Genomic DNA, 27,157 nt, shown 5'->3' with positions numbered 1-27,157 from the left:
GGCTGCTGGCTGTTGTGTGGCTGTGCATGGCTTTTCCGCCCACTATTGAGGTCAGTGACTTGTTGTGGCTCTGTGGGCGATCTTTGTCATCTTGGAGGATTGCATTAGGTCCCAGATTGTGAAGATATGGGATTGCAGCTTGCTGCACAGAATAATGGTCAATTTGACACATCCTGTTTGAGACCCACTACATTTACAAGACGCGTACTCAGACGTGAAAAAGGTGATTGCTTCAAATGTGGTGTCATTGTAAAGGGGAATAAAGAAGCTATATATCTATTGATATATAGCGATATGAACATGTCACAAATAATCAGGGATATAGATGCTTGAAAAAAGTTTCCAAACTTTTGTTTGCCTGCTACGATGATAATTTAAAACTATATTTTTTTGTGCAATTTTGAGAACAAAGTACAAAATATGGATCAAGCATGCATTTAAACATACACCAATCTATGCACAAGAACAGATGATAATGAGTCAATTTAAGAGGATAATCAGAAACAATTAGGTTTATTACGTAACTGATGCATGCTTGAACCATATTTTGTGCTTTGTTTTCAATGGCAATCTGGACCTATCGTAGCAGGGTGACAATATGCTTGTTCTAAAACATGTGAAAATCTGAATTTTGATGAATTTTATTATGTTCTGGTTTAGCAAATCCCTTTAAATGGGGTCTCCGGTAATTACAACATTATGCCTTATATGTAAGAAAAATAATTATCAAGCATGAATCACGTGGTTTTATTTAACACAAACTCATAGTGACCATAAAAACGAATAAAAACATCCGTCTCTGAACACGTGATATTCAAAATTCCCAGGCGCCGAAATTGTCGAGTGCAATGACGTCCCAGTAATACAATGAAGGCTGACAACAACTGAGCACAAAGAACCATTACGTCATTGCACTTACACAATTTTGGCGCGGGAATTTTGAATATCGCGTGTTGAGAGGCAACTGTTTTTATTCGTTTTTATGGTCAATATGAGTTCGTTTTAAATAATTTTAATTCATGCTTGATAATTATTTTTCCAACATATAAGGCATAATGTTGACATGTTACCAACAGGTAAAATGTTTTTGGTAAACATGGTAAATAATCAAAACAATAGTCAATAACGTCCATACTACAATGAATCAGGTTAAAGAGTAAAATAATTAATATTCTAAACTTTACCGCTTTTCTTCCGACAATTCTAAGATAGCCATTCTCATCCAGAGTTCCGATATCCCTGTGTGTTAAAGCATATTGGTAACATCATCAAGAATTCTCACTAGAAGAGGCGCATTCAGATTGTGGGAACTTCCTTAAATTACTTTGAATGTTTAACATTCCAATATTTTTCGTATCGGATGGGGACATTAGAATGTAGAGTGTACACTCAGATTTCTTACCCTGTGTGGTACCATCCATTTGGTCTCTTGGATGCCTTTGTTTTCTCATCTTCTCCCCAATAATACATAAATAAATTCCGACCTCGAAAGCAGATTTCTCCTGGTGTATTGATAGGTAGAATCTGCTCATCTGGTCCTATTATCTTGAGCTGAATTTGAAATATTAAATCAATATTAAATTCTTGTGATTAATTATCAGTAAAGAGTATCGTTGTATGCTACAGTTTGATTAGCTCGTTTACAATCGGCGGGCCTTATAACATAGAGGATTAATATTAATCATTCTTTTGAGAATTGTCTTGTGACAACTCGTCAGAAGTATCACGAATTATTAAATTAAAGTCCTACACTTTGCCTACTTTATCTAAGGCCAAAAAAAAGGTGTTTGTTTGCCCAGACATGACCGACCCAAAAAATCAAAATACATCATACACTTGTTTTTTTTTTTTACAATGATATAAAAATAAAGAAATTTATGTTTTTTTCCTATAAAATTGCCAAATGACACTCAAAAGTTAATATTCCTAGCAATCACAGCTTTCCTTTTTCCCATTTAGCCCTCCCAACAATATTTTACCATAAATCAACATCAATGTAGAGAACCAACCATGGCAAGTATGGTTTGGGATTTTGTACTCCAGCCCGTCTCCCTTGCTACAAGCATGCATTTATAATGAATTTACAACAACATTTTTAAAAAGAGAATAAAACTTTATATACACTCAACTTTATGATTATATCACAAGTGCGCGGGTTGCGTTGATTGTGTGTAATGTGCACTTCGCGTACCACACACAGTGCGTTCGCGTCGTATAGGATTGATTCATTTATCGGGTGGGTTGATGCATTTATATTTGGTCCTATTTTCCAATATTTTTAGTGATAATTTTGATATAAAAACAGCAAAATCATGTCCTTTTTTCTTCTCATGTATGAAATAGGTTAATGGACGCGTATTGTTGTTTGAGAAATGAGACAAAATAATGCACTTGCACTGATGTTGATACATCTTATGCTCCCTTCGTGGCTCGTGCATTAGATGCATCAACATCAGCGCGCATGCATTATTTTTGCTTTGGATGTCGACATTTTCCCATGATGCACTGCGTATTTTGGCCTCGACCCAGCGACCGCTGGAGGCGCATCGTATTGTGAAACGCGAGACAGGCGGTGGTGGAAGCGATATCGCCATTTTGACGTCGCCATTGGATTAACACATAATCATGAAATCTTCACAAACAATTCTAAATTTGTTATGTGGTGTCAAAGCAAAATCATCTTACTCTAGAACCGTCGGGGTATGACAAAGTACCTCACTGCAAGTATGTTAATTTTCCATTTGTAATTGCTAACCGTGTATTTTGAATGGGGCTGTCACCCCTGTATCTTCGCCAGCCTCGTACGTCACGTGTTGCGTGTCCTATGCCGCCTGCTCGAGAATTGGGCATACTTACCACAATTTTAGTATTTTATAAATGTCATTGAATGAAGTTGTCTGTTCGCAATAATTATATAACTCGAAGCAAAGATGCTAGATGCTATCATTCATGTTGTGAGCAGTTTCAAGCATATCTCGGGGCTTTGTTGTTTAATGTATATATATTTTTCGTCTAAATGGGTAAAGCGTGACTATGCGTGATTGTGTTTATTGAGTTTGATTGAGGGATGAAATCAAAACTCGACCGCCGGTCACCGGCGGTTGAACCGCGTTTCATTGTTTAAAACAATAAAAACCGACTCCAAACGGACCGAACCGCCCGGAATCGGCGGTCGATCGCCGGTCCAGTTTTGATTTTATCCCTTAAAGCATTTCAACAAGTTAGTCAACGTAACAATACCTGAGGGATATGTTCATGATTCTTGGCTTCGAGTCAATCCGACATGTCATCGATGAAAGCTATGAATGTTTAGACTACCAATAACACAAATGAATTTATCTTTACCTACCATCATTATTTTATCGGTTTTTCGTTACAAATATCTGATATATTTCTTTTGGACCTTTGGGCCATAATCACAGACAAACTTTGTGAAAAAATAATTAAAATTCTGCCGAAAAATTAATTGATGTCGTCAATGTCTTTCAATGTCTTCAATTGGTCAGTCTTACGTCAACGGAAAAATAATAGTTTACCTGGTGTAGACATATCATATATCTGATATATCTGAGAAGTAGAATGTTTAACCAGTGTGTATTGCCAACATATTGACATATGGGATTGAAACATGGACAACAACCAAGTACCTGGAACAGAAACTACAAACAGCCCAAAGAGCAATGGAAAGGAAGATGCTACACATTACCTTAAGGGATAAAATTAAGAAACACTGAAATAAGACGTCAAACTCAAGTCAAAGACATTATGGTGAAACTCAAAGAAGCGAAATGGAGATGGGCAGGTCACCTTGTACGAAGGGAATATAACAGATGGACTAAACGACTTACAGAATGGCAACCAAGAACAGGGAAAAGATCAAGAGGAAGACAGAAGAGGAGGTGGCGTGATGAGATTACTGCCTACATGGGACCTACATGGACAAGAAATGCAAGAGACAGAGAAAAGTGGAAGAATCAGGAGGAGGGCTACGTCCAATAATGGTCGAACACAGCCTGGTGAGGTGAGGTGAGGAGACATATCATACCAGGACCCCGACAGCAAATATGTTACTGCGTGGAAGCGGTCATTGACCCTGTCATTGCGTATCCAGGAACTTGAATGCGCCCTAAGTGCGTTATTGATCGCGTAGGACGCTTGTGCTGGCGACGCGTTCGTTAGCACCCGGCGACCACCCGCGTTGCCGTTAGCACCCGTTACCACCCTATGGCAGCTCCCATACGTGTGTCAATTTGTGATTCGCGGGATCTTATTTTTCAGGCTTTGTAGCGTGCAAATTTGGCTGGTCCGATTTTTACAGTGGGGGACCTGATCATACCTCTTGTCCAGGTGTGAGAGAATATGCGGCTCCTTCAAGGACTTCAATCGAATCTCTCGGAGTTTGACTTGCCGCAAAACCCTCAGATCCACCATACCCTAGCTGAAAATTAACAAAAATGACACATTACCAAAATTAATCGGCAAATAAGGGTAAAGTACCTCGAGCAAAACATGTAATAACAGAAGTGTTAAGCTGCATTTATACTTGATCGCTGAGCGATTGCAATGCAACGCTTTTGGAAAGCGATGAAAAATCGCCCAATTTTGCGATGCATCGCTCGTCGCTTTTATATTTATATTAATCACGGCGATCGCGATTGCAGACGACAACTAAAATATTCAAAAGACATAAAATACATTCTAGAATATCCATTGCTATGCTATCAATAATTATTACTTTGAGTTAATTAATCTCCGGAAGTTAATGATCGAGAAAGGTAAATTAATTAGCAAAATGATAGGTCCAGTTGATCATATTGATATGAAATATTGTCCAGTTGATCATATTGATATGAAATATTGTTCATGCATTCACGTGTCACCCGACATCTCTCGGGAGTTTCTTCAACTCGATTTTTGCCTCAGCGATTTGTATAAATTTAGCTTTATAGGCTAACTGTTTCATGAAGCTCTGAAACCCTTACCAATATGTGCTTGGTGATCTTGGCCGCTCTATCACGTAATGAACGGGGAATAATACTTCCACCAGTGAAACCTGAAATTGTTACGAAAGAAGCAAACGAAACAGTTAATACACTGGATTAGTGCGATATTATGATGGTAGTCGGCGGCTAGTCGCATATCAGAACATCGAAATCATCTTTTTGATAACAGATCGTATAATTAAATTATTCGCTGATTTAGTTGTCAAAGGGCTTACCAACGCTGTTCTGAACCTCTTGATAAAGCATATATGTACGTCGTATAGTAAATATCAAAAGTTAGGTCCTTATATTTGATGAGGAAATTAGCGTTCTCTTGGGGGTAATTTACTCCATGAATGAAGTGTTTTGGGGTTTTTGTTGCTGTTGTTGTTGTTGTTGTTGTTGTTTGTGGTTGTTGTTGTTTCCATCACAGATCTACTCTTGCAGTGAAAACGGTAAATACCATATAAAATAGACAATCCAGATTTTGAGAGTTGATCTTACAGTTTTCTTATTTTTAACGCACGGAACCACAAATGCGCTGGATGGCATATGTAACTACAAGTTCTGGTTAAATTTTTCACGAATCCCCAAATCTAGACAATGAAAATTGATTTTTTTTTAAAGACTACATGTACTGTGACTCACCTTTACCTTCAGAACTTACATAATCAGAGACTTCTACTTACATAACTCTAGAGATGATAAATCGTGGTCCTTGATGTCTGAAAGGTTCAAAATGTCATTCAAGTGATGAATCAGCATGGTTGTACCGGTAACTCTGTTTTGATTTAATCACAGAAAAGGAAAATATATATACAAAGCAGATTTCTGTTGGTTTAATGCATTCTGATGACGATGCCTTTGAGGACGACCACCAAATGCTTCAGATTGTTTTTCTGGCCTAAAAAAGTATGAAAACAGCTTAACAAACTCGATATCAATAAAGTGTCTGAGCCTGATGGATTCCCGCTCTTTCTCTGAGAACTGCAGCTGCTGAACTGGCTACTCCTCTAGCACGGCTCTTCCAGTTCTGTTTCAACAGTGGACATGCCAGCACAACATGCAAGCACAATGAAAAGTTTCTGATGTGATCCCATGTTTCGGGAAAGGGGGAAAATACTCTCCGAGAAACTACCAGCCCATATCTCTCCTCCCTCTACTCTCCAAAATCAAGGTTAATGTGGAAATATCTCAATAATCAAAAGCTGATCTCTAAGCAGAACTGGTCAACTAACATCTAATGCCCTCACTTATGTATGTCAGCGTTTCAACAACGTTATCAACAACAGAGAAGACGCTCGTGTTGTCTGCCTGGCCCGGGCTGCCTGGACATTTGCAAAGCGTTCGACCAAGTTAGTCTGGCACCCTGGATTCCTGGAGAAACTCTCTTCGCACTTCTCTGGAAAGATGTTAGCATGGTTCGCTGACTACCTCTCAAACCGCTGTGTGAAGGTTATACTAAATGGCAAGTAGTCCAGCAGTCTGAAGTAGATTAATGCTGGTGTCCCACAAGGATCCATCCTTGGTCCCTCTTGTTTATAATATTCATTGACGACATCTCTCTGTAGAGCAATTGCTACATTACTGTCAAAGCTAGATGCAGTCCAGAGGCGTGCGCCATTCGCATTATAGACACCTGGGGAAGGACCCTCCTTCCTCCAAATTCAGTCTTTAGGCCAGCCCACCGTTGAGTAGTTAGTGCCACTTATGTTCCATCGAATGTTCTTTGATAATGCTCCGGAACTATTATGCCAACTACTTCCTGACAACCTTCAGACTGACCCTCATCTTTGCCGCTCCTTCAGATCTCACGACCTTGCAGTTCGAATTCCAAGATCTAATCTTGTTAGTCATGAACAGTCCTTGTCCGCACATGATACGCACTTCCGCCTCACATCCCAGGAATTTTGAAACGGCTTCAAAAAAAGTTGAAAACTATCTCTCAGCTTTATCGTAATGATAATAACATATCAATGACTTGATATGTCTTGGTATAAAAAAAGAAAGGAAGCATATGTTTGTGGATAAAAAAGCATAATCAGAAAAATATATCACATCCACTTACTTTTCATCGTGCATGACACGAGCTATCATTTTGGCGTCATAGACGGGTCCTACAATTATTGTGGTCGCTTTTGTGAATATTGGCAACAACGCCCCAGTTTGTGCACCTATGCCTCCAAACGACATTATCAGAGCGTATCTTGACATCTGAAATAAATCGATAGAATAGCATAGTATTTTAACTTTTCCTACGCAAATCCATGGGCGTCAATCCCGGTGAGGACTAACATGTCCTACAATGAAGGGACACGATGTTCAAATGCTCCCACACATGTTGGTAACTGTAATCATTAAGTTACAAGCACTCCCGCTAGATTTAGAGCAAACGTGCTTTTAATGTATTAGTATTAGACCTATATTTTGAGGTGTGTGCGACCACACCACTCCACGCCATACATAAATTCTCCCAGTCACATTTCCCAAATATGAAATTAAAAAAAAGTAAAATTTTAATTTACTTCTTTTAAAGTTTGGCCGAGGCGGGGTTCGAACTCACGGCGCACCGCTTAGTACTCTATGAGCCTAGCGTCTTAGACCACTCGGCCACTTGTCTTGTTGTTATGCATTTGAAACTTATTTAAAAATATAATCGCAACTTCAACATACGCCTACCACGTGACAAGCAAAGGCAGAAAACGTATTATATTTTGGAATTTTATCTGCTTAAGGGGGTACTACACCCATGTGGTAAATTTGTGATTATTTTTGCATTTTTCTCAAAAAATAATTACACGCTGGTAACAAAAGTTATGTACATTATTGGGGCAAGGAATCCAATTACTACACTGAAATTTCAGTGACTCAAGACAAGCGGTTCAGTATATATGATAGGAAACGAGGTACATCCTAGCGGTACCTTATTTCTGATCGTAAATAACAAACCGCTTGTCTTGGGTCTCTGACATTCCAGTGTAGTTATTGGATTCCTTGCCTCAAAATAGACACAAATTTATCGATGTGTGTAGTACCCCCTTAAAACATTAATGTGTATTATAATAGAGCTACCATTATTTATATCGTTGAATTCTCAAGCGCATAGAGACAATTAATACGAGCGTCCTATGATACATACACAATACATAAAATAGATTTTGATCTTTGGCCACGTGCTCTTGTCGGAAGTTGTATTACGAACTGCTTCCGAAGTCCATTTTGAAGTGAATGCTTTTGACAAGGCATTGGATTGTTCCAGTGTGCATCCAGAATCCACATTAGACCCCTAATTTTATTTACGAAATCAAAAGATTAGATTATCATAACAACAAAGCGGTAATCTTTTGTGGGGTCTAATGTCAATTCTACATTAAAAAAATACCGTTTTTACAGAATTTATTTTCAGTTAATTCCAAAAAAAATGGCGTATATAAGATTGAAATAAATGTTCTACCTTCTATACTAGATCAATTGTGACACAAGTTGTTATCAAAATTGTTATGATAGATGTACAGTTAATATTCATATATTCCATTACCTATCTGATGGTACAGTTTTTACACAGAAAATATTTATTTGAAAAACCTGCCACTCGGCTTTTTCCGGAAAGGTAACAGGGCTGCCGTGACCTGTGCAATAATTACAATTAAAAATGTTCTTATTCTAACAGCAAGCGTTCCTAAAATGCAGTATGGCGAAATGTGGTGTAGTGTGCGACTATGGAGGTTGTAATAAACATAAAGATAATATACTGCGCCAATAAAGTATCCTTACACTTGAATAAATAATCACAATTTCCAAACTGAACAATATTGGGGTAAAATGGGGTAAAATGTTGTTTTAATAGATGCACACTATAATCCTGCACATTATGACAGCACATTGAATACAATGTGACCTCAAGAAGTAAAGTTACAAGCATTATTTTGATTAGACGAAGGTCCAGTTTTAAAAGTGACAAACTGGCCTATTCAAAACTCCACTGACTAGACATCTGGTTTGAGAGTGGTGAATGGCTAATTTATGCGCTTGTCTTTGATTTAAAACAAAAGGAACAGAAGAAAACTGAAACAAAAGAACTGACAAATAAAATGAAAGTACAGAGAAGTAAAAACTGAAATAAAAACTGCTTTAAATAACGCTTCATTGAAGAAACTGTGTTGTCTCTTTGTTTCGCTTGTTGGGAATCTTTTTGCGCCTTGTATAGGCCAGTTTGTCACTTTTAAAACTGGACCTTCGTCTATTCAATAGCTTGTAACTTTACTTCTTGAGGTCACATTGGATTCGATGTGGTGTCATAATGTGCAGGATTAGATAGTGCATCTATTAAAAAAACAAATTTACCCCAATATTGTTTTGAAATTGTGATTATTTTTCCAAGTGTAAGGATACTTTATTGGCGCAGTATAGATTGCGTAACGCATTGTTCCTTTGATGCCGATTTTATTTGATTAAAATTGGCAACTAACCTGACAGTTGCTTGTATCTTGGTTTGTATGCAGAGCAAGTGCAGTTTTTGCAAGTGCTCACATGATGCAGTCATGTCTACAGTAGAATTCATCTCGACCTTTGCAGGACTTAACCCCATTAAAAGCTATTAAACCAAGATAACACTCATTGAAACAGCTCAACTGATTAAATCGGATCTTCTCTGGCTGTGCACATGTGACTGTTTTCATGTGCGATATCGCAATAAAGTTTGTATTATAGCTTCAGTTGGGTAACCGATTATAAAGGAAACGAAAGGAAACAATGGTATGTGTACTTTTGTTCACGAAATGAGACAATGGCGTCCTTTTTGTAAACCAGCATTCTTGAAAATGAGCAACATAATGATTGTTGACTTAACACGGTTTGGAAATAATTTCTTCATATTTTTGGTGTTATCTGTCGTTTACATATCCTTCCTAAAACACAAAAGTACGACCCTCTCCAAACACCTAAATTAGCTAAAAATTTAGGACATGTTACAAAACTATATTGTCTAGAATTTTAGAAGAGTACTTTTAATATTGGCCGGTTATTTTTCACACAGCGACGTTAACTAGGCAATGTACTATTACCTATAACATTAACTAAAACACCAAAGTACGAATATTTCCAAACATCTAAATTAGCTAAAAATTTAGGACATGTTAAAAACTATATTTTCTAGAACTTTAGAAGAGTACTTTTAATATTGGCCGGTTATTTTTCACACAGCGACGTTAACTAGTCATATCCCCATACTTATAACGTAGGGCTATTTGTAGAGGTCACGCGTCAATGGGAAAGAGCACTGTGTATTGTGTATAGGAAAACGGACAGTAACTGCAGTATGAACCTTTGAAAACCAGTTTGAAATCGGACAAGTGTCTAAGTTATAGAGATTCTTTTTTCTTCGCGTTATTTGTGAGTACAAAAGTTGTTATTTCTAAATAATTTGTAAACAACTAACAGGGTGACAAATGAACACTTTTTTCGTGTACCACAGTTAAAAATCTAGCTCTCTCGGTGAAAATTGATTTCTTGTCCAAAACTGGTATACAATAAAATATATATTGTCAAAAACAGTAAGGAAGTATAAGATCTAACCTAGAGTCCGAAGTTTACCGTTTTCTAAAATCCATTTTCCATGTTGTAAAATTTTTTAAACCATGTTTTATGAATAAAGCTTAAAATGTATAAACAATGATTATGAATGATATTAATGTCACAATAAAGTGTTCAATATCGCGATCAATATGCTGATTGGAATATTCCCACGAAAATAGGTCGAAATTTGGATGGATAGGGGGTTCATGCCTTGGTAATATACCTTTATTCGGTATTATTAAACAGTATTTTTATCATAAAAATTGCCACACACAGCTTAAGATTGTTTTTAACATTTATTTCTCATATCTTTTAACAATTTTTGTCACGTCATACAAAAATGTCATTTTCCGTGTTGTACCTCCGATTCCGTGATTTTTTTCCGTTTTCCGTAAAACGGAAAACTTCGGACTCTAATCTAGCCCAATACTAGTTAAAATACAGATATCATATCTCATTTCATGAAGTATACTACCCTTTATAACACCCTTTCTACTAGAGGGTCAATGCAAACATTTCCAAGTGAAATCGGAGGTCTCGGGTCCAACCATTTCTTAATTCCACCAACTGATTGCTCTTTCAAACTCTTATACTTCAACCAGTCTACTTTTATTGACTGACTTGTCTTCACAACAATGCAAATTCATTTCACCTACCCATAGAATTTCGTTTCCTTCAGCATCTGTAGAAAGCGAATCAAGGAAAGTGGAAAATATATCGCATAATCTGTGTGCATGGGTTACTCCTTTAGGGAAGCCGGTTGACCCCTGCAAAAGTAATCATAATTGTTCAAACGTAATTTGTACCAGCACCATTACGCCAGGGAAGATATTGTTGGGAGTTCATAAAGTTTATAATATATAATAGTGCAAAAAGTTTATAATATAATAGTGCATTAGGACTATATAGACGAATCGAAATTTCACGCATTCCTACACCTCAATGGCAGCCATAGCTGGGTCCCCGTCGGGTATATCCCACCTAAAATGAAATGATGCGTCCTTGCCGGGGATTGTAAACTGCATTTCATCACCCGTGTTACACGTAGACAATAGAATGATGAAAGTTTACAACACAATACAACATAACATCGATTTTTAAGCGGCGTTAATTCACCCAATTGGGCAGTCACAACACCAGTTTGGTGCGCCGGCACCCAGTCATGGCCGACTAAATTCTGCCATCACTTGGCTCGTTGGATTCGTCTATAGGCGTACTTTCCTTATCGCTGACAAAATGATCAATATTATCTTACGCACATGCATTGAAATTAGTGTATAGAGGTTATCCGTGTTCTATAAGCTGCATATCCTATCAGCGACTACTATACCTTTAGGACTTTCAAAAGAAGTACCTGCATGTGCAACCTTAACTGTTTCAAAATAGCCCGCCAAAGTCATGCAGGTAACTCCGAGGTCATGCATTGAACTGGTTTGAATGAGGAATACTACGGGAACCAGTGCCTTTTGTTAGAAGTCACGCATGAGTAAAGTGGATAACCTCATTGGTGTGTTCACGGATTTAGGGTCAAAGTTCATTAAGTGGTCATTTCCGGTTTGAGACGAGATACCTTTAAAATTCCTCTCCTGTCGCAAATAATATATCAGAGTGACACCAATTATGCATACATTGAAAAAAGTCTGTATCTCTTTGATGCTCGCTGACTTGGCGTTAAATGTCATCAGTGTATGGTGTTTTGGTTTAAAGATCACAAAAATGACACGACTGTGTACATGGTCAATACGTGGTCTATTACCTGTCTAGTTGCAATTGCAATGCTATACGCCGTAGAAGTGACGTAGGTAATCGGATTAACTACCATAGCAATGGATTAATACAATTCTGACTATATCGCCCCGCACTACAACGTTCACGCGGTACCGATGCATTGAACCACAGATGTCAAAGAAATGCTAATCAGTCGCACCTGTCAGATTAGTATCATTGAAAAGAGCGGTATTGTATTCCTGTAGTGCAGCGCGGTACATTCAAAAATTGTATTCATCCATTGCTATGGTAGTTAATCCGATTATGACGTCACCTCTACGGCGTATTATTATCAGGTTTAAGTGTGTGTTCAGTAATCATCTCTTACCGATGTGAAAAATACTCCCAGAGGATCATCCAAATCCACCAATTCACAAGCTTCGAGGAAGTCACTCTTCTCTACTGCGTTTCCTACTTCCATAAAATCGGCCAAGGAATACGCCCCGCTAGCGGAAAGAAGTGATTAAAGTGATAATCAGTGATTTTTCTGTATTAAATTATAATTTGTCTGAACAGTGTACTGCGGTTATTTATAAATGCGCTTTTATAAATACACACGTGACCACCTCCGCGCTGCCATAACAGCTTGTAAGTAGTAAGTCTCGAAGTGACCTTCTACATAGCGGGTGGTCTTCCTATACATTTGAATGCAAAGGCGGAACAACATGAGACTACTGTGCAGCAAAATTGTCTATTTTGTTCAACTTTGTGATCATATTGTAAACGTTTCCGTCGTTGAATATTTTTTCCGTCGTTAAATACTTTCAAAATGTTGTTTTTGATAACATATTACAAATTCGGAAGTGTAATAATAATATTTTGCTATTCAATTAATTCTTAGATTTAATGATATTTATCTACAGAGTTCCTATTATATGTTTTTTTTGTATAGTGGTCAATGCATGAGGATTTGATCACGCTTGCTGGTCTTGATATGTCGTGCCCATAAGGTACGCGTGTATTTATAGATATACATTTATAAATATAACCGAAGTACACTGATGAATGCTTTGATGCTCCATCAGAAATAAACAAGCGTCCCTTTGTCTATGGTCTATTAAAATTACATGATTTCGCTCTAAAAGATAAATAAAAAAAGATAAACCGAATTTTAAACCGCTACGAATCGGCGCTCGAAATAAGGCGCGTCCTTGCGTCAAATACCCGTGAAAGTAGGCGCGGACCCGCAAATTTCCTACGGTACGGGTCCGTGTGACCCGTAAAAATTGAACCATGCAAAGAGCAGGAAATCCAGTTTTAATGTTCCACTGGAAAATATGGTTCACATAATAGGTCCAGCTCCCTGAGTACACTTTCATTTTAGTTTCCCATTAAGTTTTCAACCCTGGTTTTCAATTGTCTACAAGCTACGTACCGTGATCCCCGTAGTTAATTCTCTCTTTTGAAATTTCAAAGGCATGGGTCCGGGGTCGGACCCTTGAAAATTGACAAGGACCCTTGAAATTTCAAAGCCAAGGGTCCAGAGGACCCTTGGATTTTTCTTCTTATTTCGAGGCCTGGCTACGATGATTTCGAATCTATCATCAGTCGGATGAAATACTAAATATGAAAGTACCCAAATCTTATAAAACCGTAGCAAGTTTCATTAATGGAGAAAGAGAAAAAGAGATTCACACCTGCATTTCGTGGTTCCTGCATTGATGACATATCTCAAAGTTGGGGTCCTTGAAGGTTATAAGACAAAATAACAAAGACAATTTATTATCCCTTATCGTCATTAGGCAAATTGTATGAGGTTTGGCTGAATAATTTTGACTTCATCATAACCATGATAACACATTCCTTGCCCAATTAGCCTTTTCGAGATTAGGTGGACACAATAGATGAGTTGACCTCAATGTTTATCAACAAAGGCAAGGGACTGGTATATCGATTATGCTTTAGTGAACCGCATGCAACCACTACACTGTTCAATAGCCTTTTTGTGATGTGTCGGGATTTTTAAGAACACGAGCCCTGATCAAAATATGATGCGCGCGCATACTGCCAGGCAAAATACAATGGAAATTGTGATGATGCGTGCGCATACTGCCAGGCATTGACGTCATAAGTCAGCAGATCTATGGGATGGCGCTGCACGAAGTGGGTAAAGACTTTTAAATTTGCCGGGTTTTACCCAGATTGAATACTGCCCTCCTATTGTGCGCCATACTTCGAAAAGGCTAATACCATCATCTTTGCAACATGAATTAATAACCTTTCGTGTATGAAAAAGACAGATAATTATGCTGTTTTATTATTGTCATCATTTTGTTTATTTATTTATTTTAATACTCTTTTGTTTGGTCTGTGTGCAGACATCTCAAAATCATTAGACATGCAAATTAGAACGCGTGTATTTTATAACCAGATGTGTATAAAATGATCAGCCAAAATGAGAGCAAAATTACCGAATAGGGTGCAACTTGCTAGACTTCAGTCCAGTCTTCGTTTACGGAGTTTAGGGTTAGGGTTTAGGGTTGGGGTAGGGCAGTCTTGTAATAAGACTAGTAGAGTTGCACCATGTTCGGCAATCGCTCCCAAAAAAGTAATTTGCCATCAAATAGCTATTTATTATAATAAATTATGAGAAAATGCAAGTATTTAAAGCATACTACAATACTAAAATGGTGAAACAATATAACGGATCCTACCCTTGACAATTCAGGTTTTCAGCAGAATTTACAGCTAACTCCGGAATAACTTGACAGGCTTTGTCACACAGGTCAGAAGGTGATCGCATCAATACGATTACTTTGATTCCGAGCTGCAATGTCGATGTAAAAAAAGGAGTAGCTAAACTCTAGTAAATGTCTGTGATGCATACCGCGCAGTATTATATCCATTTGTAAGCGCTCTTTTTTAAAAATCATAGTTCATTGAATTTACAACCGTATGACAAAACAGGCGAAAATAGTAACCTTTTGCACAAGATTTGCAATTTAAAGAGAATTGACAATTGTTCATGGACAATATAAGTGTGCTTTTTCATTTAATGACATAAAATTTGAAAAATATTGTAAGGAACACTTAAAGTTTTGACTTTTAAAACCTACATTTTGGTCAAAAATGTGCTTGGATAGGTAGTTTTCAACAGATTTTCCACAATCGCCTTGCTATAACATTGAATTGTGTTATCTGTTGACCAAGTGACTAAAAGTGTTTTTAGGGGGAAGTGTTAGCTTTCGTTTGATATAACAATTGGATGAAGGGAACACTTGAGGTTTCGACAAAAACCAATCAAAAAGGCCCATTTTTTAGCTAGAAGCTTCACATGCCCTATATTGCTAAGCACTCAACCGTGTAGTGTAATCAAAGACTGTGGGGGAGACATGCTTGTTTTTCTCTGCTTGGAAGCTCTTGGGACAAAAATGTATGCTCAAGTGTATCGAGGTGGAAACTGTGCGCATGATGGTTTATGAGAGAATCGTTTTTGTATAGAAACCTTTCCATATGATACTGCGCGGTGGCGACGACAAAGACAACGACAATGATGACGATTAGTATAACGATGACAAGAACGACGAGACGAAGTCAATGATGACGAATAACGATGATACGATAAGACTGAAGATAATGACGATGACGATAATAAATCTATGGGCGGCCGTGAGGGCCAAAAGGGTCTCAAAACCACACAAGGGTCTCAAAAGTACAATAAGGTCTCAAAAACACACAAAGGTCTCAGAAATAAACACACAATAAGGTCTCAAAAGTATAATAAGGTCTCAAAAACACAGAAAGCTCTCAGAAACAAACACACAGTAATGTCTCAATAGCAAATGGGCGGCCGTGAAGGCCAAAAAAGGTCTCAAAACCACACAAGGGTCTCAAAAGTACAATAAGGTCTCAGAAATAAACACACAACAAGGTCTCAATAGTATAATAAGGTCTCAAATACAGAGAAAGGTCTCAAATACAGAGAAAAAAAACAGAGAAAGGTCTCAAAAACAGAAAAGGTCTCAAACATAGAAAGGTCTCAAACACAGAAAAGGTCTCAAAAACAGAGAAAGGTCTCAAAAACACGTTATGGTATCAAAAACACGTTATGGTCTCAAAAACACGCTATGGTCTCAAAAACACGTTATGGTCTCAAAAACACGTTATGGTCTCAAAAACACGTTATGGTCTCAAAACACGTTATGGTCTCAAAACACTTTATGGTCTCAAAAATACGTCAAGGTCTCAAACCAGGTATTACAACCGACCGTTATATGTGCAGTACCGCATGCAGTACTGCACACATCAGCTTGCAGTTTCGCATGCGAAACTACACATTCCGTCACGCACTTCCGCATGTGTTTGTTTCTGAGAGCTTTCTGTGTTTTTGAGACCTTATTATACATTTGAAACCTTGTTGTGTGTTTATTTCTGACCCTTGTGTAGTTTTGAGACCCTTTTGGCCCTCACGGCCGCCCATATAAATCGTTAATGCGTGTGTCCGTATGTAGCTTCACGTGTACTTTACGAGGGCTGCCCAGGTTTATACGTATTTTTTGTTAGTGCAAAAGGATAATTTAGGGATATAATATATTTTTACACGCTTGAAGATAATAATACAAACCTTTTGTATTATTTTTGGCTGAACGTTCAACGGGAAGTCCATCCTCATGTGAATCTATAATGATAAAAAAGATGCCAACTTTCGTCAAATGTTACCCCGCTTGAAAGACGCCTTGACCCCCCCCCCCCTCCTAAAAATTCCTGGCCATGTCACTGCAAACACCTTCAAATTAGCAAAAACGGGCAGGGAAAATATGAGCATCTTTTGAGTTCTACCTAAGACAGGTTAAGTTTTAAAGGTAAGTCCACTTTGGACTTTTGAGTTGGATGAAAGGCAATTGCACACAATAAGCTGTTGCTTTTTCCATGCATAAAGTCGTTTTAGGTTTAGCAAAATAAGCACAACAACCGCAACACCCTCACCTCTCTGATCCCACACAGATTAATATGCGTACACCCTACACCACTATGTACCCTCACACTCCCCCTACACCCCATACATCCACACCAAACACACAACCAGAAAACCAATAACGGATTAAATATGTTAAATACGCCTACCGTGATGACACCGATTTGAAATGATGCCAGGTATGCCAATAGCCACTCATAATGGTTGCCACCCCAGATTCCTAGAGTGTCGCCCTTCTTCAAACCCAACTTCAGCAAACCTCGGGCGAACTGCTGGCTCTGCATGTAATGAAATACATTTTGTATTTTGGAAAGAAACGCACAATATTTTTTTGGGATCTGAGAGCACATCAAACACACCAAATTGCATTCTGAATACGAGGAATGTCTTTCTGATATCAAATAATTTTGATTTTTTTTCTTCTAATTTGCGATATAATACAAAATACAAAAAGACAGGACTGTTAAATGTCAAAAATATCAAAGTTTTAATATTTTGCCATAAATCTTGTACATGTATTATATTGCAAATTTCAAAAATTCAAAATTATTTATTATCAGAAAGACATTCCTCGTATCCATAAAGCAATTTGGTGTGTCCGATGTGCTCTCAGGTCCCACAAAAAATAGTGTGCGTTTCTTTCCATAACTGTCATACAGGGTGTCCCTGAAAGAACTGTATCGTCGGAAACTTAATCGTTTTGGTATTCAAACACCACAACTACACGTGACTAAATAATTGGTGTGGTCGAGGAATAAATTAGCTATCATATACTTTTTGAATTTTGACAATTGACCACACCGTTCGTGAAATAAAAGAATTTTACGAAACTCCCTCATTTTTAAACCTTTCCACGGATTCAAATATCTGTATTCGGAGCGCTAATCAATGCCCAGCGGCGCATGGGGCGTGTATTGTCATTGATAGATATTTGACTCCGCGGAACGGGGAGGTAGTTTCGTAAAATTCTTTTATTTAAAAAACGGAGCTGTCAATTGGCAAAATTCCTCAACCACATCAGTTATTTAGCTATGTTTAGTGTATGCGTTAAAATACCCAAACAATTCAGTTTCCAGCGATACAGTTCTTTCAGGGGCACCCTGTATAAGCCTCCCACTCAAGTTTGGTTTTGGTAGGGACGTGCCGCTGAGAATTTGAAAGTGGACCCATAAATAATATACCAATTTTTCAAGAAATTTGGACCCATTGATATACCAAAAGTCAAAATTTTCGGCCGAATTTAACCCAAATTGTCCTAGTTTTTACAAATTTTCCCCAAATTTTGTGAAAATTGTGAAAATTTTTGCTAAATTAACGAAAAATTGGGCTATTTTCCGAAAAAATTGAGAAAATTTTGAAAAAAGGACCCATTCATATACCAAAATAGGCTTTGAAAAAGGTGTCATTGATATACCAAGAGGCTGAAAATGCTACCCATATTTGCGGCACGTCCCCGTATGGTCATTTGTACTGAGAACCCCCCCCCCCCCCCCCCAGGATAAGCCTATTGTGAAGTACCATATAGTTTAGACGTTAGTTCTCAGATTCAGATTTTCAGATTCCGTTCACATTGGCTAAACATTCTCTATTCTCGTATGGGTACACATTTCTCGTTCGGTATTTGTATATATGTGTGACGTATTTAGAGGTCAAAATCAAAATGCACTAAATATGAGCAATGGACAAATCTAGGGCTTAGAGTCAGAACCTCCTATGTCCATTTGTTTTCTCAATTACATGTTACTCATTTCGGTAACAAATGTAATGGACAGTTAATTCTGCCCACCATAAGAAAATGTAAGTGACTTTGGGGGTATATGCATGGTCATTTGCATCTAACTAACTGTTCAAGTGACCATGCATATACCCCAAAGTCACTTGCATTTATTATGGAGGGCATAATTCACCACCCCGAAATGAGTAACATGCAATTGAGAAAACAAATGGACATAGGTGGTTCTGGCTCTAAGCCATCAAAATGGAGAATTGGCCATTTCGGTATATCCAGAAATCCTTTGCCAATGAAGTTTGAAACTACTGCATCAACGCCAGTGCGTATTCTCGACGCTACTGTGCATGTCAGACTATGGTGGAGATTCAATGCTCTTTAAAGGATCTTTTTCGGAGTTCATTTGGAATATAACGGGGTAATTTTGGATATACGGTACGCGAGTTACAGTGTCAAATCTCAGCTTATAACTACAGGACTGGGGTTATATTTACCTCATCTTGCATTTGCTTGTAGGTTTTCCTTTCCTTATCAGCGTAGAATACATACATCTCTTTATCTGGGTTATTGTTGGCTCTTTCATTAAATAACTGGCCAGTGGTTTTGCCCGAACAGGGGCGCTTATGCGGAACATGGAGATAACTCGATATAAGCTTCTGCGAAGTTTGAGCCATGTTGCTTCTGGATAAAAAGTAATTCATTCAATCAATCAATAATCAATCAACAACCAATCAATCAATCAATCAATCAATCAATCAATCAATCGATCAAACAATCAATCAGTTAGTCAGTCAGTCAGTCAGTCAGTCAGTCAGTCAGTCAGTCAGTCAGTCAGTCAGTCAATCAATCAATCAATCAATCAATCAATCAATCAATTAGTCATTAAATTGACAATTCGTTCGAGTTACACGTTTTCAGTTTGATGGTTCAACACGATGTACCCAATATGGTGTAAGATATATCGCGCACAAAAATAGGCTATATCTTATACACTTGAGCTTATATCATTAAAACACTAAATAATAATTTGGCAAATTGATATAATTATGTATTAATGCAATTAATTATTCTGTACAGTTTGACACCTCTTTGGTTTCACTGTGACCTCTACAAGCAAAGAATTAGAATGGGCGAAGGTTGAATTTTTAGAATGATAAACTAGCCAATATAAACAGGAAAAAAGAGAACAGATTCCAACAAGCGGAATAAAAACATAACACAAATATTACAGCAACATTAAGTGTGTTTTCGTTTCAACCTTCATTTATTTTTATCAATATCAGTTTTATTTTTTTGTTTTGTTTACTACACTATTTTGTGTAGCTACCATTGCTGCTACAAACCACACCACAAACAGCAACCATCACCAACAACTACCTGGATCGAGCGTGCATAGAGAGTCTAGTTGCTTTCAAGGAGTCGAGATCTCAATCTTTTCGAGAGCCCATGGGACAATCAGGACATCCTAAAAAAGGTCAGTAAAAGAAGATAAGGGACGCACCACTTGAGTTCCAGAGGGGCTGGTACTTGAGGTCGGGGCATTTTATTTCTTTTCTTTTTTTAAATTTGCACTAGGTATTCCCCAAGTGTTATTATAATTATTAATTTCATATTGTATACACAGTTAGGTGGGAAAGAATGTTTTTCGTTTTTGTGGGGATTTGTTGGTGATAGTGGGGAAAGTTTGGCCGGGAGGGGAGGTTTTGTTTTTTTGCTAATGTAGCGTGGTATTTTTTGAATTTTTTTTTGCCACTGTTGGAATCGTTTCTTTTGCATAGGGCCAAGTATCTATTTCTAGAATTTGACCTTCGCACATACCAATGCTGATAACTCATGGAGATAACTTTGCTTTTACTGATAACTTGAGATAAGCCAATTAGATTACCAAGATTATTATATGTGAAGCGATCAAGCAAAATCAGTCGGAACTCGGAAATATTGATTGTGAGATATAGCCAAACAACGGATATATTTCTTTTTGTTTCCTGTTGTTTTGGAAACTCTCTAATTGCTCATATCTTTGGAAATGGTTGTTCAATTTCAATAGGGTTTTCTGCAAATTGCAGCTTTGCAAATGCCTCTTTCTATCCTATAAGAAACTGAAAATTTAATATTTCCGAGTTCCGACTGATTTTGCGTGATCGCATCACATATTTGTTTAAGAATTGTAGTAGTCTTAGATACTATTAGAGACCATATTATATGAGACCATCCCTGGTTTCTTAAACAAGAAACCATGTTTGTCGATGGTTCCTTGATCGACATAGCAGCTTTTTGGATCAAGAATATATCAGTCTTCTCTTTTATTGGACAAAATAACGTGCCATCCGAGTTATTCCTGCAAACCATGCCGCACACCACCTGGGTCACCGGATCTTAAGTCTACTTCAATACAGCATGCTTTTGATTTTGACTAAAACCAATGCTGCTTAGAATTAACTGTATTTCAGTGCTTCCCAATATTATGGTTGCCAAGAAAACAAACAAATATATTGGTAGATTAAGGACCACTGCATCCAAATACCATGACTTTACTTTCAAACTGAGACCTGTTCATGGTGAAAATTTCACCAGCTAGTGAGAAAGGCAAATCGCAATCTAATTTTTATGCGACCTATCTCACACGCATTTCAGTGGACAATCTGTACGTATGAATTATGCGCTTATATACATGAAGTCAAATTTGCTCAATGTTGCTTCATTTTAATGATTTCTTACCAACCAGAAGGATCATATTAACAGTTAGACTTTCCTTCGTATGTTCATTATCATTGACTCTCATTAATATATTTTTAAATGGGCACAATTTGTGCATTTTCAACGCAGTCTACACGTTAATTTGGAACGTGCAAAATCTTCAAAACTGGCTAAATACGCGACCTCGCTTCGATACAGGAAAGCGACTTTTAACAGTTCCACGGGCATACGATCACGACGTTGTGAAATCGCAAGCTCTCTACTTACTCTATCTACGCCCGTATTGTGCACTTCGCCCTGAGTGTTACGTTATAAAACGTATACATGTTAAATTGTAATGAATTAATGGTTTCTGGTGTACATTTGTGTCGCCATGATTATCGAAAAAAAGTGTCCTTCCCAGGCAAAATGCAGAACTTACCTGTAGTCTTCTCGGCACTTTAGGTTGTTGTTCTTTATCACTATTAACTCAAATGATTTGCGTTCTACCCGAAGTGAATGAAAACAAACGTATTATTATCTTTAGAAAACACAGATTAACGTATAAAACAAACCCTTCACTGTCGCGCATCGGCAAACTACCTTTAATCCCAAGATAAAATTGATAGAATCGGGCCAAAAACAAAGTTTGTCTCCCGCACGCATTTGCTTCATCTTCATGCTGAGATTTTCTCTTTTTGTTAATGAAAACTTGACAATTTGGGCGGAAAATGTGCTGTGGGACATAACAAAAAATATTCAGCTGTACAGTTTCCAAAAATGTAGTCTGTAGTCCAGCTAAAACAGGCTGAAATGTAAACACGGAATTCCCCTAAAGTCCATTATGATCCCGAATTCTCGATTATGATCGCAAGCAAGTGCGCAAAGTTCGAACTAAACCACAACTTTTTGCTAAGCAATTTCATATTGTTAAAGTTAATTCTATGATGTCAAATTAATTACTAATGTAGACCACGCTTTTGTTTACTTCTACTCAAATTAAAATTACTGTTCTCTGTATGGAGCAATGGAGCAGTAGCGTAGCCAGGACTTTTTCAGGGGGAACAGTCTGCCAAATTTGACAGTTTTGATGCAAGATATAGGTCTACAGTTTGGTGACTAGTTACAATATACCACAAAACATCGCACACCGCATTTAGTGGCAGTGGGTGAGCAAGACCTCTCAAATGGGGGGTTGGTTTCAGTGTTTCATATTTCAAATACTGTCCCAACAAAAACACAACGTTTTTCAGAAAAGGTTTAAATTTTGTGTTATATAAAGGGTATAAAAACGTTTTAATAAACATTCATAAAACATTTTTTGAAAACGTGATGCAACACATTCTAACAGAATGTTATTCAACTATTGACAAAACAGTTTGTAAACATGTTTGCCCAAAATATATTACAATATCATTTCAAACACGTATTTATGGTATTTAAATATTATTAAAACGCTTTGAATAAACGTTTTAAGAACATTTTGTGTTTGCTGGGATACGATCGATATATGGATGTGACTGTGAAAAGAATTTTTTTTAAACACAGGTTATAGCAGGAAAGTTTGCTGACTTTTGGAAGTGCGAAAGTAATATGCGTGGTCTTGTTGTGAAACTTATATTAAGTCCGGAATCAATTTCATTTTATTTTTTGACGCCAGAGGAAAAAAAGCACTTTTAATTTTACATTGAACCCTATGCAAAAGATTCAAGTTGGAGCCCAAATTGAGCTATATCATACACATTGGCTGCCTTGAGATTGCAAAGGTTGAAAATATGGGCGGTTTCGAACGCTTCGAATTTTTACTCCGCCCCACAACCCCAACCACCCACCTAGTGATTTCAAATGTAAAATCATGATCTGGAACAGGCCCCATGACACATGGGGAAAATGGGAGATCACACAAAAATAGCCAGATTTACTAAAATAACGACAAAATCTGTTGAAACAGGCTGCTGAATTCTGCAAAATTATGATAAATGAGGAGAAGTGCTGCTAAATATGTGTGATTTACCATTTTCCTCCATGTGACATGGGGGCCTAACTCAACAGTTAAAACGTCTCATAACTTGCAACTTCCGACTTTACGCTCATTTCGTGAGAGCAGGTCACATGTGTGGCTGATAATAAATATTACCATCATTTATACCAATTATTAAAACCACAACAGGTGCTAATTACGGCAATTGGTGCTTATTACTTCTGTTAAGAGAAACCTATATAACTTGTGCATGAAGATCTCGACGAATCTGTTTCAAGTATTCATTATGCACTTAATGTCCGTTTTCCCACACACAGTGCTCTAATTCACGGTTGACCTCTCTCTCACGCACTGTACTGTAGGTATAAGCGATGGGCTAGTTAATGAGCTAGTGAGAAAACCATTCATCCAATATTAGCCATAGAGGCTCACATGTGAATTATATTACTATACTAAAATTTGAAATAAAAAATGTGATGAGAAAACTAGTGTCGAGCTATTTTTCTGAACAACGTCTTTCAAAATTTCATGAAAGGCCGTGTTATTTCAATGGCAATTTTGCTCAACAGGTGACTCGCAATACCTCCAACTTTTAAGGACGCCATCGATGGATCGGCTTGGTCAATTTCCGCCATAGAAGCTGTCAATAAACTTGACTTCATGCTGTAAATGGTCATCTTTATTTGATTTACACGCGATACTGGGAAGTTTGTTGTCGAGCCATCCCAAAAATGTAGATCTGACTGCCCGATATGGAGTTGAAAAATGAAGAGCTTATTTCCAAACCGTGTCCACAACCATATATTTCTCATTTACCTGTGTGATACAATCACAATTACTTTGACAAGTTTGACAATGAGTTGTACAATCAACACACCACAACAATGCTGGGTAACAATATGCAGACTATTGTTCTCATTTGGGAAACAAAGGCCTCACACAGTATTGTTACTGTACGTCCATCCACTGTTTGCTTTGTAATGGTGCATCCGACTGAAATTATAATCACAACCAATTGCAATATCGCACAGGTAAATCAGAAACATGTGTTTGTGGTTTTAACATAGTTGAGCTGTTTTCAATGGGTTTTATCTTGGTTTAATGGGGTTTAAGTCCTCCAAAGGTCGTGGTGAATTCTGCTGTAGACATAACTGCATAATGTATATATTGACCATTTTGGTAATTACCAAAATCATTTGCAGAGAAACCGGAACTATATACGTCATCTTCAACGAAAACATCACAATTCGCAGGCGCGACTCAGATTGAGAGAGCGCATTGACGATATGATGACGTACTTTGAGTTTCTTTTGCAAAGGATTTCGGGAGTTTATACCGCAACGCTCAATTTCATATTTCGTCAGCCATTTTTTCCTACAGTCCGAGTAGTGACTTCGCCTGTGCAGCAATTTGGTTTCTAGAAAACTGAAAGAAAAAGGACAGAAAGTAATCATCGGTATGGCTACATCTAACAAAGTATTGCATGCACGCACCAGCACATTCTTGTTTCCATTGATCATAGTTTAAAGCTCTGGCATACATGTAAAAGCGTTAAAGTTCAGATGATTGCTGAACGTGTAGTACGGAACTTCCGAAGTTGTTGAGAGGTTCCACTTTTCTATACACGCCAATGCTTACTTCTACATTTTACGGTATTAATAAATTGAAACGTAGAGAGATTCTAAAATTTTTAAAAGTAGCCTTCGCGTAGAGGTTAGCGTTGGCGTAAAATAAAACACAATAGAGAGTTTGTGAAATGCGGTTAAGAAGCACAAAAAAATACGTCAATCTAAGTTTCCACATTTCCTCATTGACTGCTGCAAAATTACCTGTTATATATTATTTAATTAAAAGACCAATTATTGGTAAACTAATTTTGTTTGGGTAAAAAACACACCACATGTTGTTGAAAATTAGTGATTACACTAGTTATAGAATATATTTTGTTCCAAACGTAAAGCATGATATAAACTTGTGTGTGTGATCATGACGTAAAAAAACATCAGTTTGCGAAATCGCGTGTTGTAATGCTGACCGCCGTGATATTTTATGTTTTTAGGCCTTTTAGCTTTGCCCATTTGTGTTAATAATATTTCCCCTTACTAGTAACTATGATACAGGCATTAGGCCTATAGGCATGATAGGCCAGGATTGAATGGTGAACTTACTTTTCCCGTCTCAGTTGTTGGAAATGCGTCTTCCATGAAGAGAATGTACTTTGGAACAAGAAAATCAGATACCTGAAAGTATTGTTTATGAGAATAAAATAATAGCAACTCAAATAGCAACTAGTGGTTAATCCAGAACAATAACGGCTCTACCACGAGCCATTATCAACATGATTAAATTCCACGTTAACTTCTACTGTGAGCCAAAATGGTCTCCAGTAGCACCATTTATTAACCCCATTCAAAAAGCATACTTCAAAACGTAGCTCAAGTTGAGGAGTATGAGATTCTTTACCTAAAACAGTCAAAAGTCATCCAATGGATTTAGCTGAATGTGCAAAAATATTGGGGTCAAAGAACTATGTCCTGGTAGGTGAGCATGTTAGTAATTGTATCGCAAATATTTCTCTGGTTATTTATCTTCAAAAGTTATACTTAAATATTTTCTTGAATAAACATATTTAATCTTTGACAAACCTTTCCTCTGCAAAACTCCTTCAATTCATCTGCAGTGACCTTGGCAGAAGTATGGAGTCTGAAGAAACAATAGGAAATGAGAATCTAAGAGAACTGTTTGAATGGAAAGGATATTTCTAAAATGAATGATACTACAATGACATGAATGATGATCATTAATTATCGTTTCAATATCGTATTTAAAATTTTTGTGTTGGTCCAAACTGTCGTGTTGGTCTTACATGACAAAAATGTGGTCAGTGGGTCGGGAAGTACTTATTTTCTTATTTCCAGTTGAATTTATGGCGACTTTTCAAGACAAGCTTTGCAAAAGCACACAAGTTTGACGTAAGACTTTTAAGGTCTCGGGAACTATTTTTACATTTATGTCATGAACAAAAATGGAAACTAATAAATGATTTATACGATAATTACCTTACACAAGCGCAAACCTCTTCAGATGTGCGATCATCGGGAACACCAACAACCTGGATCAACATGCCGCAATTTAAATTGTTAGAACTCAGTAATGTATTGTGCGCATTGTCTCTGTAAGTAAATCGTAAGGTCCGATTTCTCGAAGCCTAGTGATCAGGCTTCCTAAGCAAGTAGGCTAGCCCTACCAATGTGGATCAATTTTTTGATATATCTTTCTAGGAGATGTATATATGATGTGAAATTGTACGCACTGGTATAATAGGACTAATTGGGCTTAAGCCTGATGGCTTAGGAAGCCTGACCACTAGCCATGCTTCGAGAAACCGGCCCTAAGAGGCTTACTATACGCCGTAGAAGTGACGTAGTTAATCGGATTAACTACCATAGCAATAGATGAATACAATTTTGACTTTACCGCCCTGCACTACAACGTTCACGCGGTACCGATGCATTGAACCATAGATGTCAAAG

The 27,157-nt window shown here is 37.5% G+C and overlaps 1 protein-coding gene across 1 annotated transcript; it reads right to left on the bottom strand.

Moving 5' to 3' along the window:
• Positions 1-1,398: 1,398 nt before the first annotated feature.
• LOC140150148 (medium-chain acyl-CoA ligase ACSF2, mitochondrial-like) lies at positions 1,399-26,748 on the bottom strand. Its single transcript, XM_072172152.1, has 14 exons — positions 26,684-26,748; positions 26,270-26,327; positions 25,793-25,864; positions 25,003-25,049; positions 19,462-19,648; positions 14,978-15,090; positions 13,961-14,008; positions 12,652-12,769; positions 11,213-11,323; positions 7,051-7,196; positions 5,672-5,763; positions 4,983-5,053; positions 4,337-4,438; positions 1,399-1,551 (listed from the first exon to the last, which is right to left on the bottom strand). Exons 1-14 carry the CDS (start codon positions 26,746-26,748, stop codon positions 1,399-1,401), a joined length of 1,383 nt encoding a protein of 460 aa, XP_072028253.1.
• Between the last annotated feature and the right edge of the window lie 409 nt (positions 26,749-27,157).

The sequence above is a fragment of the Amphiura filiformis genome, chromosome 4 (assembly GCF_039555335.1).
Source record: "Amphiura filiformis chromosome 4, Afil_fr2py, whole genome shotgun sequence".
Lineage (NCBI taxonomy): Eukaryota > Metazoa > Echinodermata > Ophiuroidea > Amphilepidida > Amphiuridae > Amphiura > Amphiura filiformis.
This window is presented reverse-complemented; position numbering and strand designations above follow the sequence as displayed.